This window comes from Juglans regia, chromosome 6 (assembly GCF_001411555.2).
Source record: "Juglans regia cultivar Chandler chromosome 6, Walnut 2.0, whole genome shotgun sequence".
Lineage (NCBI taxonomy): Eukaryota > Viridiplantae > Streptophyta > Magnoliopsida > Fagales > Juglandaceae > Juglans > Juglans regia.
In genome coordinates this window covers 9,595,764-9,614,661 of record NC_049906.1, presented here as the reverse complement: position 1 = coordinate 9,614,661, position 18,898 = coordinate 9,595,764, and the positions used below count along the sequence as shown (strand labels likewise).

At 35.5% G+C, this 18,898-nt stretch overlaps 2 protein-coding genes across 2 annotated transcripts; both read left to right on the top strand.

Moving 5' to 3' along the window:
• The first annotated feature begins 3,173 nt into the window (after window positions 1-3,173).
• Window positions 3,174-7,054, top strand: LOC108987630. The gene is made up of 7 exons (XM_018960567.2): window positions 3,174-3,572; window positions 4,459-4,516; window positions 4,880-4,960; window positions 5,095-5,130; window positions 5,376-5,615; window positions 5,698-5,839; window positions 6,281-7,054. Exons 1-7 carry the CDS (start codon window positions 3,394-3,396, stop codon window positions 6,766-6,768), a joined length of 1,224 nt encoding a protein of 407 aa, XP_018816112.1. The 5' UTR covers window positions 3,174-3,393; the 3' UTR covers window positions 6,769-7,054.
• Window positions 7,055-12,866: 5,812 nt separating this feature from the next.
• LOC108987634 (putative dihydroflavonol 4-reductase) lies at window positions 12,867-18,035 on the top strand. The gene is made up of 6 exons (XM_018960569.2): window positions 12,867-13,370; window positions 13,533-13,661; window positions 14,853-15,017; window positions 16,261-16,566; window positions 17,143-17,293; window positions 17,760-18,035. Exons 1-5 carry the CDS (start codon window positions 13,095-13,097, stop codon window positions 17,281-17,283), a joined length of 1,017 nt encoding a protein of 338 aa, XP_018816114.1. The 5' UTR covers window positions 12,867-13,094; the 3' UTR covers window positions 17,284-17,293; window positions 17,760-18,035.
• Window positions 18,036-18,898: the final 863 nt, after the last annotated feature.

The window sequence follows — 18,898 nt, the reverse complement described above, 5'->3', positions numbered from 1 at the left end:
GTATCTTGAACTTGAAACCCTAAGTTCTTCGAAATTCTAAAATCCATTTATTTTATTTTTTGTAATAGAGGATTGGATTGTTTCAATGAAAAATGGGGTTGTATTTTGAATGCTATGGAATTAAATTTTTGGGTGTTTGAACATATTGTTTTGTGAAAATTTTAAGGGCTTAATCCGAACTTTTAAACGAATTTGGCGATTCAGATTGAATCCCTAAATAATTTTGGGGTATCGAATCTGAGACCCTAAATAATCTAAGGGTTCAATCCAAACCCCAAACCTAATTTATTTTGGGGTTTCAAAATTGAAACCCTATATTGTTTTGGAGTATCGAATTAATTGAGACCAATTTAGATTGAAACCCCAATCTAGATTGTGTGATTTTTGTATTATTTTAATTTTTGTGTGCATCAAGTCTAAACATTAGCATTAGTCTACCTCCCAAACACCTACCCCTACCCCTACCTCTACCTCCCACCCCTACTCCTACACCTACCCCTATACCTACACTTACACCCATGGATCAACCAAAGAAAAAATTTTATCGTGTAGGAACATTTTGCCAAGTTAGAGAGTAGTGACCCCAATGACCCATAAGGAAATTGTAATCATTGTGGTGTTGTTTATGGATGTTACTATAAACAACATGGTACATTCCAATTGAAAAATCATTAAGAATAACAGTGCAAGAAGAGTACGATAAGACGTTCATTACTTGAAAAGAGTCCATCTAGATTGGAGATTGGATTTAAGAAGATGGCGGATGAGAATAATGAGAGTAGTACATTGAAGGTATTTGTAAATTTGACCCAGAGAGTTGTAGGACAAGTTTAGCTCATACGACTATAATAAATAAGCTACCATTTCGATTTGTGCAGGGTCAAGGACTCCAAGCCTATTTTAAGAATTTGGAACCTAGGTTTAACATTCTTTCTCGCCACACGGTTGTGAAGGATATTCTTAAATTATACAGTCTGGAGAAAGATTTTTAAAAAAAAATTATTGAATAGTCAAAGAGTTTGCCTCACTACTAATATATGGACATCGGTCCAAAACAGAACTACATATGTTCGACAACTCATTTTGTAGATAGTGATTGGAGGTTACACAAAAATATTCTTAAATTTTGTTTAATCATCAATCACAAAGGTGATACCATTGGAAAGACAGTGGAGTCTGGAATATTAGATCGCAATCACATAATCCACATTTAGTACTTAAGAGGCAGATATTTGATCAATTTCTAAGTTCATTGTCTCCTAGCAATGCAGATGGTTTGATTTGCATTCAGAATTGGATCAAATGGAAACCAATTCGGGTTTAGGAGATGGTAAACTCTGTGGAGAGCTATAAGGAGGATGTTGATTACTCTGGAAGCGGTAATCAATCTTAATTCACTACTTTACTTTTGTTTAGAATAGATTGTGTTTAGTTTATTGACAAACTTAATTTCAAATTTAATTGTTGTAGGGACAACTTCAGAGAAATAGGCTTAATCTCAATCTACATCGGCTGCAATTTGACTTTAATACATAATTGGTTTGTTAACTTTGTTAATTAATTATTTGTAGTTTGTATATATGTTATTGTTTTTTTCTATTTGACGTTCTTTTCTTTTTGAGACACCCTATGATTCATATCATCATTTTTTTTTCTCAAGTTTTATATTGTCACTTGGAGTTAGCAAATGTTTGCTAGTTGCTACATGATGTTGTTACCTTTATTTCTTTATTATTATTATTATTATTATTGTATTTCAATTGTTGTAATTTATTCATTCAAGTTATTTGATAATTTATAATATTTTTAGATAAATTTTTAGTAGTTTTAAATTAGTGTATAATAGTTTATACTACTTGTATTAGGTTAGAAAAATTAGTTAGCAACTTTATTAAGTTTATTTATATTTAGTGATAACATTAAATTTTTTATTTTATACATTTTATTTCAATTGAAGTGAAAACACGTTTTTGGCCCAAAATTGAAGTGAAAAAAAGGTTTTGAACCAAAATTAGCTCAAAAAAGGGATTATGGGCCAAAAAAAAAAAAAAACCCATAAACAAATTAAGGGCCCATTGAGACCCATGGGTGGGCCCCCAGATGCCGATCCGCCCCTGTTATTTGGGCGAGGGCACCCGCCCAAGCATGATGGGGCCAGGGCGTGGGCGCTGAACTCACTCCCAACTAAGGGTGGCAAACCGTGTTTTCAAATCATATTTGTGTCGTGTCAAATTATGAATATTCGATTATATAGATCAATCCGAACTCGACCTGTTAAGCTAAACGTATCTAAATCTTAACCCAACACATTTCGATAACGGGTGATGTCGTTTTACCCGTTTTAACCCATTTAATAATAATTAGAAATAAGTCAACAAGACATGACTCATTTAAACCTGTTTTATGTAAATTGGCTGAACTAACACACATAACTCATTTAACTTTATTAACATAATTTCACATAAAAGTTAAAATCTATATTGATTAGTAGTTAAAATATCAATAAAAAAAATAAGACTACCTACTAACAAAAAATATCAATATTTTTTAAGTTTTAATATATAATAAATCTAATATTACAAACTCTACAATAACAAATAATAACATTGGTCTAAAATTACAATTCCAATAATAAAAATATAAGCATACTGAAAATATCAATATTACAACTTAACAATAATAAAATTATATTTTTGAAATAAAATCTAAAATATTTGATTTCGGATTAAATGGATTGATCTTTTATTGACTTATTTATAAATCGTATCTTAATGTGTCAATCCGTCGTGAGCCGAACCTATTATATCAAGTTCAAACCCTTTAATTTTGTGTCATGTATATTACCACCCATACCCCCAGCCCATGCAGGGCCCTACTACCCGCCTGCTAGGGACGGGAGCACCCCTACCGAAGTGCATCGACTCGCGGCGGTGGATACGGTCTAACACGGCGTGAACATAAGGGTAGCTCAGTAATTGCAAGTTTGATTGGGAAATCTCTTGAATATTGTGGCAAATTTTAATTGGTGGAACTTGGCGACTGCAGGAAAAATTACAACCTATGCGACAGCGGCGAACCTGGACCCAGCTTGATCACTTGTCACTACCTTACGAAAAAGCTGCGTAGTTTTTTGTTATTACAGAAAAAATAAAAACAAAATCAAAGCTCACGACTCACATAATCACATATATATCTACTCTGCCCAATCTCGCTCTCGCGCGCGCGCTCTCTCTCTCTCTCTCTCCTCCATGTTTTAAGATTCATTTGGTATAAGAAGGGGCGATCTTTCCCAGGAATTCTCGTGAAGTCCCAGATTTTTTAAAGTCCAGTTACAGAGAATCGGGAAACATATTCCCGAAATTCGAATTCCTGGAAAAATAGAGAAGGGTTGAAATGTGGGGATTTGGGGGTAGGTGTTATTGGGGAAGAAAAGAAAGGGGTGGGAAAGTAGAGGGGATAGTGGTGGTATTCGCATGGATGTCGAGCGAGGAGAGGCACGTAAGGAACTACGTAGAGCTCTACTCGTCTTTGGGCTGGAATTCTCTCGTCTGCCATTCCGAGTTTCTCAATTCGTGAGTTCTTTCTTGATTTGATTGGGTTTTTTCTCGGAGTCTGAAAGATTGAACTTTTGGTTTTGGTTGTCGGATTATTAAGGGTTCTGGTGGGAATTTTTCATCTTGATGCTGAATTAGTGTTTGATTTTGGGTCAATGAAACTTAGCTAATCTGCTTATTATTAATTGGATGTGATGGCTTCCATTTTTTCCCCACCTTAAATTTAAGCTTTATGGGTGAAACTCTAAATTGGGTCTTTGGTTCGGATCTGTGTTACTTTCTGGTCCTGTCTTCTTATTGTCAGTTTATTCAATATCAATTACGTAAATAAAGGTAGCTTCGATTTGTACAGCGATATTGCTTGTGCACCTGCCTGATCTTTCCTTAAGACATGGGTAGAAATCCCTAATGAGAATAGATGACTAGCATTCTCCTTCCTCTTTTTGATTGGCGTTTTCTGACTACATGATTGTACTGTACAATTTACTCGCGGGAGTAGCGGCATCTGCATCTCTTTGGACAATCAATCTCCAATTTGTCAAACTTAGCCTTGTGAATATTTTTGCTTCAGAAAACAAATAGAGCTAGAATCGTAGTCATCTGGAATATATGCATCCATATATGGGATCTTCAATTGTGACTTTCTGATTACATGATTGTTGTGTACAATTTACTCACTGGAATACCGGTTTCTCAATGAATCTCCAATCATGTCAAACTAACTGTATTGACTAGCCGTATTAGTGACTTTGTTCTGAAAATTGCATTTGTATAACTATAGGATTCGTGCTTGTTGACTTGACTATCTTAGATATGTTGGACCGACTACAGATTCTCCCTCATATCCAGTTGCCGTTATCAGAATTAAAGATGCAATTTTGTAATTTCTCTGTCATCTCTGCAGGTTCTTCCCTGAGAAGGCCGCGGCTCTAGCAGCTAATGTTCTCAATGAACTTGCCCAGGTCAGTGGTTATTGTAGTCATCTTGCTATAAGAGTTTTTTCTTTAACCTACTCTTAATGAATGCTTGTGAACTGTGGTCTTTTGGAATTCCTGCTTGAGTTTCAATGCCTTCATTTTGGGTGGGGCCTCCCAAAATTCAAAAAAAAGAAATGTAGAAGGCAAAGACTCTTAACATCTGTTTACCTTTTGCATACTGTATTCTTAGGTTCCAGTTCCAAATTTTTCCTTTAAACCAAGACAGAACTCTCCCTGTTCCTTTTCCACAAGTACAGCTTTAGTGCTAATGCTCAAGTCTTTGGAAGTTTCATTCACTGAATAAAGTTAGCTAATAAAGTTAGCCATTTATGGTATTTTAATTGGCAGGAACTAAAGATTAGGCCATGCCCTATAGTTCTTGCATCTTTTTCTGGTGGTCCTAAAGCTTGCATGTACAAGGTCCTTCAGGTAATTTCTTCTAAAGTTAAGGCGGCATGTATATGTCGCTTTTACAGAGTTTCTTTGTAAGATATCATTGCAGGTATTAAAAGAATACTTCTTCTTTTGGTGATATATGTAAATAGATTCATCTTTTGTGGCAGATAATTGATGGAAAGTGTGAAGGACAGCAAATTTTGGTATGCTTCTTTTCTTCTCCCCATGTTCCCCCCTTCCCTTTTACAATTAAGCAGATAATAATCTCCATTCTATCACATATAGCATTAAATTGCATACTGAGGTGAAACTCATTATTTTTTATTTTCCAGCAGGCTGGTATGGTGGGGGAAAAAGAATTTTGTCTCATGTTTGCTAAAGCTCACATGATTTAAGAACTTCAGCATCCAGACATAATTTTTGTTATTATTTCTTTTTTCTCGTGAAGGATGGCTTCCAACTGGTTAGAGACTGTATATCTGGTCATATCTATGATTCCAGTCCTGTGGATTTTACCAGCGATATCGGCACTAAATTTGTTCTTCACCCAACTGTACTCAAAATGTCCCATCCACCAAGATTAGCATCATGGATTGCCCACAGCATTTCTTCCGGTCTTGATACCCTCTTCCTCAGCCGATTTGAATCACAGCGTGCTGAGTATTGGCAAACTCTGTACTCTTCTATTGTAAGTAGACGTGGGCTTCCTAGTGTTCAAAGCTTTTACTTCAATTTTTTCTACATTTATTGAGAGTTTTTTTTTTCTCCAGAGCATGCAGGCCCCATATCTTGTTTTGTGCTCTGAAAATGACGATCTTGCTCCCTTTGAAGTTATCTTCAATTTTACTCAACGAATACAAGATCTTGGGGGTGACGTTAAGCTGGTGAAATGGAAAGACTCTCCACACGTAGGTCTGCTCCAAAACTTAATAACGTTGTGTTAATATATACCCTCTTATGTGTATTAAATGCCATGGAAGCTATATCCTAGTTGCATCCTGTCTACACACTCAAATACATAATTGACATCACTTCAATCTTTCCCAGTTGTGGTGGAGAAATGCTGACTGCACAGATTTTTTTTTTTTTTTGTAAGCATGTTAAATGCACAGATTACCGGTACTTGGAACACATCTTTGATCGGTAACCCACTAATTGAGTTTATGCTTAAAAATTGGGAAGAGAACGAACCTATGTTGTACATTCACAAGGAAGACATGATTTTATGCAACCTTGTGTAGCAAGTGTGCGCCAAATTGTGTTATGATTTTAAATTTTATTTCTTTTGTTTTGCTTTGATTAATTGACGATAAATAGTTTCAAATGAAATTATGTGATTCAATCTTGTCCCAGGTCATTATCGGCATTATCCAATTGACTACAAAGCTGCTGTGACCGAGCTTCTTGGTAAGGCAGCGAAGGTTTATTCTCAAAGAATTCGTCGACTTGAAGGGGATAGGATGGGCATAGAGGGAACACAGGATGCGATCCCCGAGCCAATTTGTGACCTGAGGAAAGCAACAAACAATGCACATAGCTTTCACGGTGTTGCCACCGGACCTAGTGACCATTACTTCTTGCCCACTTCGATGGAGTATTACGATGGTAAAGGTATCGATTCGTTGCAAGATGAACACAAGGAAGGTTTGATCCACCTGCCTAGTCTGCCAAGCATTAGTGCCCATGGTGTTCTTGGTCAAATTCTTTTCGACGTCTGTGTTCCAAAGACAGTTGAAGATTGGGACATAAAATCAAGTCCTTTAAATGGCCGCCGGTTTACTCCCACAAGGAGGCACACTGCATTCAATCCCATCAAATGCATACGTCGCTCTAGACTATAATCTGTGATTCTGCTGCACTGATATTTGGTTCAAAGCACTCTGCTTGTAGACTAAGCAAAGAGCCCCCGATAGACAACAACAACAAAAATGAGAGAGAGATAATGGAGGTGCTAAGAGAGCGGATGTGCTGTTTGTAGGCAATAACAATGTGGGATAGTATTAAAGCTTTTTGCCTTTATTGGACATAAAATGTTTCTACTTTGACCAGAGAGTCCTAACAATTATACAGAGGTTTGGCGTTAGTTTTCTTATGCAAATAATGTTGAATAATGCTATTACGCCGTCTCATTTTGTCTCATCTTTTTTACCATTTATGTTTTTATTTTTTTATTTTTTATTTACTAATTAAGAAAGTGATTATTAATGTATTAATATATTTTTTATTTTTTAAAAATATTTAAATATGTTAAAAAATGTAAAGAAAAGAAGAAGAAAAAAAAAAAAAGTAAAATAGGACGACCCAATAATGTTATTGGGGAAATTGGTATAATTTACTGCTTTAGTATTGGTTGTGATCAGTGGTGAATTCAGGAATATATCCTTGGGGTGAATTAGTTTTAAAATAATTAGATTCTTTTAGTCATTTTTCAAAATCTATATTGTGTAAAATATATTACCAAAATTATTATAAGAAAGACTCGAGACAAAATAATAATAATAATAATAATAATAATAATAATTCACATGCTAACATCTTTCATGTGAACTGTTAGATATTTTTTACAATAAATATAATTTTATAATATGATATATCACATCAAATCATTGATTACGTTGTGAATTTACTTTTATAAAATTATGTTGGGGTTAAAGTGTTTTAAAAAAGAATCATATGCTCAACATTATTTATAAGGAAAGATGTTGAAAGAAATTTGAGAAAAGAACCTAAAAGATAAAATATAATAAAAAAGAAAATTCCCGGTTGAAGCAGATGTTGAATATCACATCCACGCTACTTGAAGGAAGAGCATGGAGTTTTGAAAATTAAGGATGGAAAAGGCAATAAAGCAGGATGAGATTCGCGAAGCATATCTCACACCTGATAGTCAAAACGGGATGTCAAGGAAATAATTCTATTTGAAAATTTTTATATAACATACTAACATAATTTAATTTAAAAAATAAATTTTAAATTTTAAATTTTACAAATCAAACCATACTATTTAAATAATGTATGATATAAAAGCATTTAAATAGCCTTATTCTAAACGAAGGTAGTGGATTTAGGCTACGTTTGAATAGTGAGAATACCTGAAAAGTGTTGAGAATGTTTGTAAATAGTTATGAATAGAGATTGAAGTGGGTTTGTGGGTCCCATTAAGAGTATTTTGAGTTGTTTGGATGTATGAAGTATGTTGAGTTGTTAACTTTTGGACAGATAATTGAAAAATGTATGGGTCCTATCAATGATTAATTTTTTTTAATGATGATTTTATTTATATATAATAGTGATAAATATTATAGTAATTTTATTTATATATAATAGTAATAAATATTATAGTGATTTTATTTTTTATTTATATAATAGTGATAAATATTATAATAATTTTATTTTTTTATTTATATATAATAGTGATAAATATTATAGAATGTTTGTGAATAGTTATGAGTAGAGATTGAAGTGGGTTTGTGGGTCCCATTGAGAGTATTTTAAGTTGTTTGGCATGTGAAGTATTTTCATAAGTACGAAAATACTTGAAGAGTGTTGAGAAAATTTTGCTACCCAAACGTAGCCTTATAGATACCAAAGACTGCCACCATGGTGTGCGAGTGGTGGATAATGGTGGATGGTTGCAACTTGTAGCTCCCAAACTCTTGTAAAATCAAGCAAAAGGGAAAAAAAAAAGAACAGAAAAACACATAAATAGAACATATTTAAAATAGAGAGAACAAGAAAGGTGTCAAAAGATGAAAAAGGTTGGTAATGCCAACTAGTAGGGTTATCCAAATATTTGATTATCTGACTCCGACACCAACTCCACACTATTCGAATTCGAGCTTCGAGAAAACAGAGTCAGAGTTGGAGCTGGAATTGTTTTTAGATTGACTTTGACCTACGACTCCAACTTTGGCTTCGACCTCTGAATCCGATTTGAGGTTCCAACTCCACATCGAGCTCGCCCCAACTTGTAGCTCCGACTTCGATATTAGTATAAATAGGTTATAAAATATGTATTATTTATATAGTAATTATATATACTCATATTGAAAGCCTATAACTTATATAGTTATACTCAATACTTTACGAGCATGTATTAATTATTATAGAATAATATTAATAGACTAATAGTCTAATATATATATACATCATAGAATCACTACATATATATTACATATGTTATGATAGATGAAATTTGACTAGATAATAGTGAGTCATGTACTATGTATAATGTATATATTGTAAGTCCTATTATCTAGATTTTAGTATAATAGTATGCAACTAGAAAAATGGTGAGTAATTGTATATATAGAGCAATTTTTCATAGTTATAATTTATTAAACTACACATAATCCAATACAAGTAAATTAGTAGTTGTTAATTTTAATGATTCAATACTAACAATTAAATTTAGTGTTTATAAGAACTACAAGAATCAAGTTTTTAAATAAAAAATAAATAAATTAGGGTTTAAACAAAGATTTAAATTAACTTTTAATATAGACATAACAGAAATAACTCGTTTGGATACTGAGATGAAATAAGATGAGATGAAATGATTTTAGATGAGCTGAATAAAATATTGTTAGAATATTATTTTTTTAATAATATTATCATTATTTTGAAATTTGAAAAAATTTAATTATTTATTATATTTCGTGTGCGAATTTAAGAAAGTTGTAATGATGAGATGATATGAAATGAGATGAAACCATCTTTGTAACCAAACAGGGCCTACTCTAGTCTTTTTTTTTTTTTTCTAGGTTTGCATAAAATATGAAATATTTTAATTATATTTGGGTTTCTGCAAATGTAAAATCTGTTTTTTCTTGAATGTTTTTAGCAAACTTAAAACTTGAAAAGCCCATAAAAATGATATAGTAGTATGTAAATCTGATTTAAAAATGGGCTAATTATGGAGCGCATGGTTTGAATATGGTTGGGGATGTTCCTTTTATGTGCTGCACAACAAAGTGCTTAAAATGAAGGAAAAAAACCCTTGATGGTGTTCACGTGAGTAGTGCCTGAAGCACCACAGTATTACACATTCCAAAAGTGGTTCCTTTACAAAATTGCATTCAACATCTCATTCACAACCATCTAGTATGGAAAACTATCCAGCAGCAATCGACAGGCTCCATTACCTAACACTTACTAGCGCCTAGGAACAAGTTATCTAGGCAACCATCCATAACCACATAGGAAAGAAATGGTTTAGACATGCTCTAGGTAGCTATGGACTTGGATTTATTAAGAAACTAGCTCTAAAAACACACCCAATTCATAATAATCACAAACCCAATGCATAATAATCTACCAAAAATTTATAATCATAGACCCAAACAAAAACCAACTCTAAATCACATCTCCATTGGCTTTCAACACAAAACTAGAGCATCAACACTATAGACTTGGATTTTTTCACAAATCAGCTCTAAAACACAGACCCAATTCCTAATAATCTACAAAAAATTCATAATCACATCACCATTGGCTTAAGGGAAAGATTTCAGTCGACATTGTAGAAGCAAGGCATATAAACATAGGGGCCTTTGAAGAGACTAAACCACTTTGAGCAAGTGCTAATGAAAAACACTATAGGAGAAAACAGTTTGTGAGATCATTACCTAAATTAGTAACACTATAAAATCTCTTGCTATAGATTCTATCCGATTCCGTCAATGAGAGAGAAACCCTAAGTGAGAGAGACAAGCTATGAGAAAGAGATAGCGTGGTGAGAGAGAATTCCTAGGTGGAGATTCCGTCGATAAAGATTTTAAAGCTGGTTTCCGTCGAACGTGAAAAATCCTAGGTGAAGATTCTGACGAACGTGAAGAACCCTAATTGGTTTCCGTTGAGCAAGCTGCCATCGACAGTGAATAGGTGGTTTCCGTCGAGCCCTAGGAGTACATTCGGAAGCCTCACATACATTGAGGGCTTTGGCTTTCATTAGAGAAGAATCAAACAGTAAAGAGATTCAATTTAAATATGGACAAAATAGACAATTTATATACGCTGACGTGGAGGGTGTGCATGGGTGTGTTAAAACTTAAAACAAGGGCTTCCAAATAGCATTTTTGTTGTGTCTCGTATCATTCATGATTACACCCCCAACATAGTAAGAATGGTACGCAAATATTCATGCATGGATGGTTGGGGCATTCATTGTATTCCTCATGGGAGGGACAATCTCAACGGATCACAACATCATTAAATAAAATCATTATAAAATAAAAATTGATTAGAATTGTGAGCTGGGTTTGGGCTGGGCCCAATGAATTGGCCCAGGTCGCCTTGGGGTATGGGCCAGGCTAGTCCAAAAGGCCCATAGCAGGAAGGGGGAGAAGATGCGCCTCGTGTGGGGACCAGTCAGGAGTACAGATTTCTCTTGACCACCAACGATCAAAGTGTCAGGATCAAATCAAGGTGTCAGGAAGGACACTGACACCAAGGCACTGAAGGTTGCACAAACGAAAACGCCGACAATTCAGGAGCAGCGTGTCAGGGACAACCCCCTACACTCAGGTACTGACGGCGGGCTAACTTGACATGGCCACACCGCATTAAATGGAAGATGACACCAAGCACGACGCGACCTGGAATAAGGTGTCAATGGTTGCCACGATCGGGGCATGGGTTCCTGCCACCTGAGGGAAGGCTAACATAGAACGCGCTAGGAGGGGCGTGGGTGACACCCCCACGACCTGGCTGACAGGTACGAATGACACCTCTTCAAATCTCCTTTGTCAGAAGATCATATTGGCCAGGTATATAAATACCCCCTCACACCCTCTGGGGAATCTCTCTCTCTGATCTTGAATATTTTACTCATTTGCTCATTTTACCACCCTATCTCTAAAATTAACTTAAGTATCGGAGGTACCACGGCCCCCAATTCTCCATTCTCTATCTAAACAGGATCCAGACCGAGTTCAACAACGTGGAGTTGCCCATGTCACGAACACGACATCAACAACAATGTTATATCAAAATGATGTCTAATTTATAGCGGCATTAAATTTTAAGCAGGGAAAAATGAGGCTATTTATTCTATATTTTATTAGTTTTAATCTTACTAATCAATGCGATACATTTTTACAAGAGAAGTGTTGTAGGTACAAAGAAATCACACTAAAGTAAATATATAAATTGACATGAATTTACATGATATATTAGATTTAATTTACAATATAATTATAGAAATAATTTTACAATCTAACGTATTATATCAATTCACATCAATCTATAAATTTATTTTTTATTTATAATTAAAGAATTTTTTTTTTTTTTTTTATAATCGTCAAAACCACTAAATTTTAAAAGAAATAATATTTGAAATTATGGAGTGCGTAAGTGGTGTGCAATTCTTTTAAAAAATAAATAAATATGAAATTCACATAAAAAAAATTAATTTTTAATAATAAATTTTACTATTTTTTTAAAGAAATATTATATATAGAAGCCACTGTTTATAGCAGCCAGTTTTGCACACATTATGTGTCAAAATCTACACCACACATTTGTTAAATTTAAAATTAGAGATGGATGTGAGAGATGATGAGAGAGAGCAGAAACGAGAGAGAGAGTAGAGTGAGAGTGAGAGAGAGAGAGAGAGAGCGAGCGAGATGAGAGAGAGAGAGAGCGAGCGAGACGAGAGAGAGAGAGCAGAGATGAGAGAGAGAGAGAGAGAGCGGAGATGAGAGAGAGAGATAGCAAAGATGAGAGAGAGATGAGAGAGAGCGGAGATGATGAGAGAGAATTGATGAGAGAGAGAGATGGGAGATGAGAGAAGCCGCTGTGTTTGAAGGAAGAAAAAAATAAATAAATAGATGAGAGGTCTTCACGTAATATGTGCATTGTATGCACCGCTACAATGAATATTCTGTAGTACTTCTCTTTTTGAGCTAGGGATAGAATTTTTCTTTTTTACGCGACACCCAAGAGCTGGTATCGTGTCAAAACAGTTTCATATCTTATCTATAACCGTTCTCATACACAGTGAATATTCTCTAGTACTTATCTTTTTGAGCTAGGAATAGAATTTTTCTTTTTTACGCGACACCCAAGAGCTGGTATCGTGTCAAAACAGTTTCATATCTTATCTATAACCGTTCTCATACACAGTGATTTTCTTACTTGTTTTGACTTTGGAGTTGTAAAGAAGAGTATGAAGGTACTGGTGACCGGTGCATCCGGTTTCCTAGGCGGAAGACTCTGCCACGCCCTGCTCCGACAAGGCCACACCATTCGGGCCTTGGTTCGCCGGACCAGCGACTGCTCGTCTCTCCCTCCGCCCACCGACGGCGACGCTTCCTTCGAAATCGTCTGTGGTGATGTGACCGACCACCAGTCCCTCCTGGCTGCCTGCTCCGACTGTCAAGTCGTCTTCCACGTAGCTGGCCTTGTCGAACCCTGGCTTCCTGATCCTTCTAAGTTCTTCTCAGTAAGCTCGCGTGGCCGCTAAATCTCATTTTCCGTTTGGTTTCCGAGAAAACTTTGTAATGTTCCGCTAGTTTTTTCCCCCTTGCTACCAATCAGGACCTTCGAGATTTGAATTTAGACAAAATCTAGTTCTTTTTGTTGATGATTGGGTGTTTTTTATTAGGTGAATGTTGGAGGGTTGAAGAATGTCTTACAGGCAGTGCGAGAGACGAAGACCGTTGAAAAGCTTATATACACGTCCTCTTTTTTCGCTCTTGGACCAACCGATGGATATGTTGCTGATGAGAATCAAGTATGATCTACTACTTTCTGTCCTAATCTTACGTGATTTGATGTTGTGGATAATGAAAGGGCAATGCCAGGGCCGCCGCCAAATCCCCCCCCCATGGCTCTGAAAGAAACGAAATCTTAACTGGGTGCTTAATGCAGAGTTGTATGCCTCCCTTCCCTAGCTTTTGACTGTTTTGATCCTATATGTTCGGTTGGCCATATGCAGAGTTGGGTGCTTAATGCATATTGTCCTCAATTTTTTAGGTGGGCCTGTTTTTATTATGGAAAAATCTAATTGCAAGTAAGTTTGTGGACCAATATTGATATATAATATATATGTTTATCGAAATAATGTGAATTAAAGATGAAAATAATTTTTATGATATATGAGATTTTCTTCTTCTCTTAAAAATTTTTTTTAAATAAAAAAAATCATCGGTACGCGATATGGTGCACGAACTCGCTTGTATCTAGTAAAACCCTTTTATTATCATCAAATTAGCTTCTGGTCTCACTTAAAATTATATGATAATTAACTCCTAGGGTTGGCTCAAGTGGTAAAGGCCTTGGTCTTGGTGGTATGCTCCATCCAAAATCCAAGGTTCCCACTGGATGCAAACAATCTCTAAGGGCAATTGGACGGGAGGTTTTTCCCTTGAATTATTTGAAGTACACCTGCAGAAATCTCCTTGCCTGTTCACCCTTGAGATTAGTCGGGACGTTGTTCTCGGACTTGGTGCCAATTAAAAAAAAAAATTATATCGTAACTATTTTTGTTATTTCTATTCTGTTTTATTTCAAGCAAATTAGAACTTAATATCTCACTTTATATTATTTCTCTTTTGAAATTTGTAATTATCTGGGTAGAACATATTTAACGAAAAAACCCACATTCATTGGGTAGCTATACATCATTCCGAAGAGCTAGTTTCCATGGTTCAGCCCCGTTCTTTTAATTGCAATAAATGAAAAGCTCTCACGTAAGATTATCAATATCCTTGGAAGCATGCAATATCTAGATTTTTTTTTTTCTTTCTTATTTTTTACTCATATAGTTTTTTAATCTCTTGCTAATGGGGTTCCTAAAAATTCCAATTGAACTATCTATTCCAGCGTAAAAATATCCTGCCCCTCCAAACTTATAATCCTGGCTTTGTCCCCGGTCACTTGATCTATCTCTGGAATGTTTCTGAATACAAAATTGTGATGGCAGGTTCATCATGAGAACTTTTTCTGTACTGAATATGAGAAATCGAAGGCCTTAGCTGATAAGGTCGCAATGCAAGCAGCATCCGATGGGCTTCCAATAGTGGCAGTTTATCCCGGAGTTATTTATGGACCGGGAAAGGTCACCGCTGGAAACATTGTTGCCCGAATGGTATGATTGCCTTTTTTATTGCTTAAGTTTTTGTTGTGGCGAAAGATGATGTTGAAATTAGTAGTAGTAGCATTATATATATGCTTAAACAAGGATGAAGGATTATGCAGTTTGGTGGAAGTTAGTTGGACTTTTTCATTGTCCTCTTACATGATTCATGAGGGAGTGTAGGCATTTGTTGCATGATTGAGGTCTTGTGTAAAGAAATTTCACGATTTCTTGTGTTGACCTAGGCACGTATGTTATCAATAAAGTCAATGCTCGAAATAGTACTTAGTACTATGTCTATTAAAAAATAACAGCCAGATCCAAGAGCTTATTCACCGACAGATATTGAGGCCGATAAAGTTGGTTTTGGGGATTTTTATGTACCGGTAGAGGTTCCTAATTGCATTGTTTTCCTTCTCCCCCCTCCCTCTGTGGTGTCTGAATATGGATATTTGATTGATCATGTTAACGAGGTGATTCTCTTGATGAGTTTTGAACATGATTCCCTGGGGTCATGTTCATCTTCCCCAGACCTTTGCGCAAGAGATTTGAATTTGAAGAGGACTTTGGTGAGTGTTTTTTTAGGATTTGAATTTGAAAATTGTGCAAAGGCAAAGCCTGTGATTTCATCAGTCTGTGAAACTCACAATAGATGCAATTATATTTCACTTCATTAAAATTTTGGATAGTAAAAGTTTGCGAGTAATATTCTGAAAATATAATCTTCTTTTTTGAATCTGAAAAACTCTGAGAATCGGGTAGCCCACAAGGATCTGGGCCATTGCTGTAGCTGGCCACAACAAACCACCCTGTGGTGGTCCTGTGGCCACCCGATTCTTAGTTTGATATTGTTATTTTAATTGAAGAAGTGAAAAAGTTCTTGAGTGAGATGTTTTGTGTTTTGTATGTTTGGGAATGAAGTTATGAGAAATTTTGGAAAAGGTCTCAAATTTTCTTGCATCCAAACAAGTCTTAGAGACATGTTGCTAGGAGCCCTGCTTTGGAGCCTTTTCTAACAGGTAAGAAATACCTGGTGAATTTACTATACATTAACCCAAAAAAAGACGTGTTAATGGCTAAGGCTTTGTGTTTTTACTTTGCTTGTTTCTGGGCTTTGGTGTAAGTTGTGGAGGGTATTATCTGCAGCTTCGTGGGAATCTCTATCGAAAATGCTATTGTTTTACTGCTTGACGTTCACCTACAAGATGCATATTTCTTAATAATTTCCCATTTGACTTTGTTATATTCCTTTCAGTTAGTCGAACGCTTTAATGGGCGGTTACCTGGCTATATAGGGTCTGGAAATGATAAATTCTCTTTTAGCCATGTTGATGATGTAGTAGAGGGCCATATTGCGGCAATGAACAAAGGACGACCTGGTGAAAGATATCTACTGACAGGAGAAAATGCATCATTCAGGCATGTTTTTGATTTATCTGCTATCATCACTGAGACAAAAAAACCTCTGTTTAATATCCCTTATTGGGTGATTGAGGGATATGGCTGGGTCTCAGTTCTTTTCTCACGAATTACGGGACGGCTTCCTCTGATCAGCCCTCCGGTAAGCTGTGGTTTTCGAGCTAGCCTTTACTTTTACCTTCTTTATCAGTGCTTAGTTGATCATTTAAAGAATTCTTCAAACCAAGCATCTGATGTTGAACTATCTAAGGTATAGTTAAATATTCTGAAAATTATTATCAATATATTTTTCACTGCACTGAGAAGAGAAAGTGCCTGATTGTTTTTACATAGCATATATGGGTTTAAGTTCTCAAATCCAAAACAGATGATTTTAGGAATTACTCTTGAGTCAATTATGGAATCCACTTAAACAAGGATAAATGCCTTCTCTTCCACTCTGCCTTTGTTACCTCACACCATGGGTGGTTGGTATTAGGTTCTGTAAATGGAATTTTTCAGCTTAGGCACATCTATTTCCTGTCACTCTGCTCTCTCTTTGGGTTTGAAAGCAACTTGCACATCCCACTGGACTTGAACCATGATCTTACCCGCCACCTGTTCATGTATAAAGGTGTCTCGTGTGAGTAATGTTTTACTTGGCCAAAAGGCTGTTGGCCACCGGCCTATTAGTATACAATGCGATCTTACGATTTCTCTTTTGTTCAATATGGAGCAGACTGTGCGTGTTTTAAGACATCAGTGGGCATATTCCTGTGAGAAGGCTAAACTAGATTTGGATTACAACCCTAGAGGCTTGAAGGAAGGGCTAGCAGAGATGCTACTCTGGCTGAAGAACTTGGGCTTGATAAAATTCTGAAAGCGATATGGTAACTCTCTCTCTCTCTCTCTCATATTGAAACGTGCATGATTTCTACCGCTATGTTTAGCGCTAATTGGTTGGCTAGTGTTAAATTGATAATATCAATTGAAATGATCCTGCCATTTTCTATGTTATTTTCTTAGACAATGCATCGACTCCTATGAAGTGTCTGGTTTCTTCTTCTTTTTCTGGTAACTGGGTTAGTGGGATTGGACGCCTGGACTTTCCAGGCTTGGGATGGATGGATGGATGGATGTGTCATAAAGTCAAAGGGCCATTAGCTCCTGAAGTGTCTAGTTATTATGAACGTGTAGTGGCTTTTCTAGAAAGTAGATGTACCCATGGAATTCAGATAATTTGCCGGGTCGTCGGCTTATAGGTTCCACATGTATTATCTCAAGCCTTGTCATAAAAAGACAGGCTTTCATAATTTTAACCTGTTGCTCACATATATACTTTTTAATTCTTTGCAGGTCGAATAGTCTGCAGCTTTTTAATACACATATTCAAGCCATCTCATAGAAACAAGGCTTTCATAATATCAGAAAGTTTGGGAATTGTCCACAGTGCCAAGAACGAGTATCTCGTAATGTTGTGAATAGTATAATGGTGTGCGAATAATAGCGAAATAATTTGGGTTAAGATGCTTTATTGGATTTTGAGAAATGATAGATAAAAAATTAAATAAAAATATTAGTATAAAGTTAAAAATTTGTTTGAATATATAATTTTTTAATATTATTTTTGTTTTGAAATATAAAAAATTTGTATTGGTTTTCATGTTTTGGTTTGAGGTTTGTAAAAAGTTGTAATGATTAGATGAAAAAATTGAATATTTAAAATTGAAAAATATTTTATGTTTAAGTAATGTTTAGAAAAAAAATTATGAGAAGTTTTGAGAATTTCTCGTCTCATATTAAACGACTAAAGTACCTCATGTTTTACTCTTTAAATGGATACTATCCATCTCACTTGAACTGGAGACGAATCATTATCCCCTTAGGAGGCAGTAAGGATAGCTAAAATTAATATTCACGTTAGGGGTGGATCTAAAGTTTAGAGTTTATCGAATAATCTTGCACCTTAATTTGATTAAAACTTGAACCCGTTAAGTGTTTCATCAAATACCGTATACTTTTGGATTAGTCGGGACGTTGTTTTTGGACACGTCAATTAAAAAAAAGAGTTTTATCAAATAAAAAATACAGATGATTTTTCTATACAATATTTTGGAAGTTTTTTTTTTTTTTTGAGAAAATCTTATAGTCGGCGTTCCACCCTTAAAAGAATCCTCTTTGAATACCCATTCTAAAAGCCAACGACGACCCTTGACGAAGGTAATTTTCTGTGAATCTGATTTTTGGGACATTGGATTCTGATCACATCAGTATTTGCAACATCCAATACGTGATCAGGTGTTAGAAATTTTAACTATGGTTATCAGAATCATTGGGCTTACTTGAGGCCTTTCAAGTTACGAATTCTCATCACATCCGTGAGTCAGGACTCAGGAGTGGGTGCAGCAGAAATTGTTCTTAAGACGATGCTTCCTTCTCGACATTTCTCTCCCTCGAAGACGATTTCCCTCTATCTCTTTTTTTCTCTCCCTCGA

Bases quoted from the DNA above. Each gene is read 5' to 3' on its own strand.
- LOC108987634 (XM_018960569.2), top strand. From the start codon at position 13,095: ATGAAGGTACTGGTGACCGGTGCATCCGGTTTCCTAGGCGGAAGACTC. The intron at 13,371-13,532 runs GTAAGCTCGCGT...GTTTTTTATTAG, and splicing joins ATCCTTCTAAGTTCTTCTCA to GTGAATGTTGGAGGGTTGAA. The intron at 16,567-17,142 runs GTAAGCTGTGGT...AATATGGAGCAG, and splicing joins TTCCTCTGATCAGCCCTCCG to ACTGTGCGTGTTTTAAGACA.
- LOC108987630 (XM_018960567.2), top strand. From the start codon at position 3,394: ATGTGGGGATTTGGGGGTAGGTGTTATTGGGGAAGAAAAGAAAGGGGT. The intron at 3,573-4,458 runs GTGAGTTCTTTC...TCATCTCTGCAG, and splicing joins CATTCCGAGTTTCTCAATTC to GTTCTTCCCTGAGAAGGCCG. The intron at 5,616-5,697 runs GTAAGTAGACGT...TTTTTTCTCCAG, and splicing joins AAACTCTGTACTCTTCTATT to AGCATGCAGGCCCCATATCT.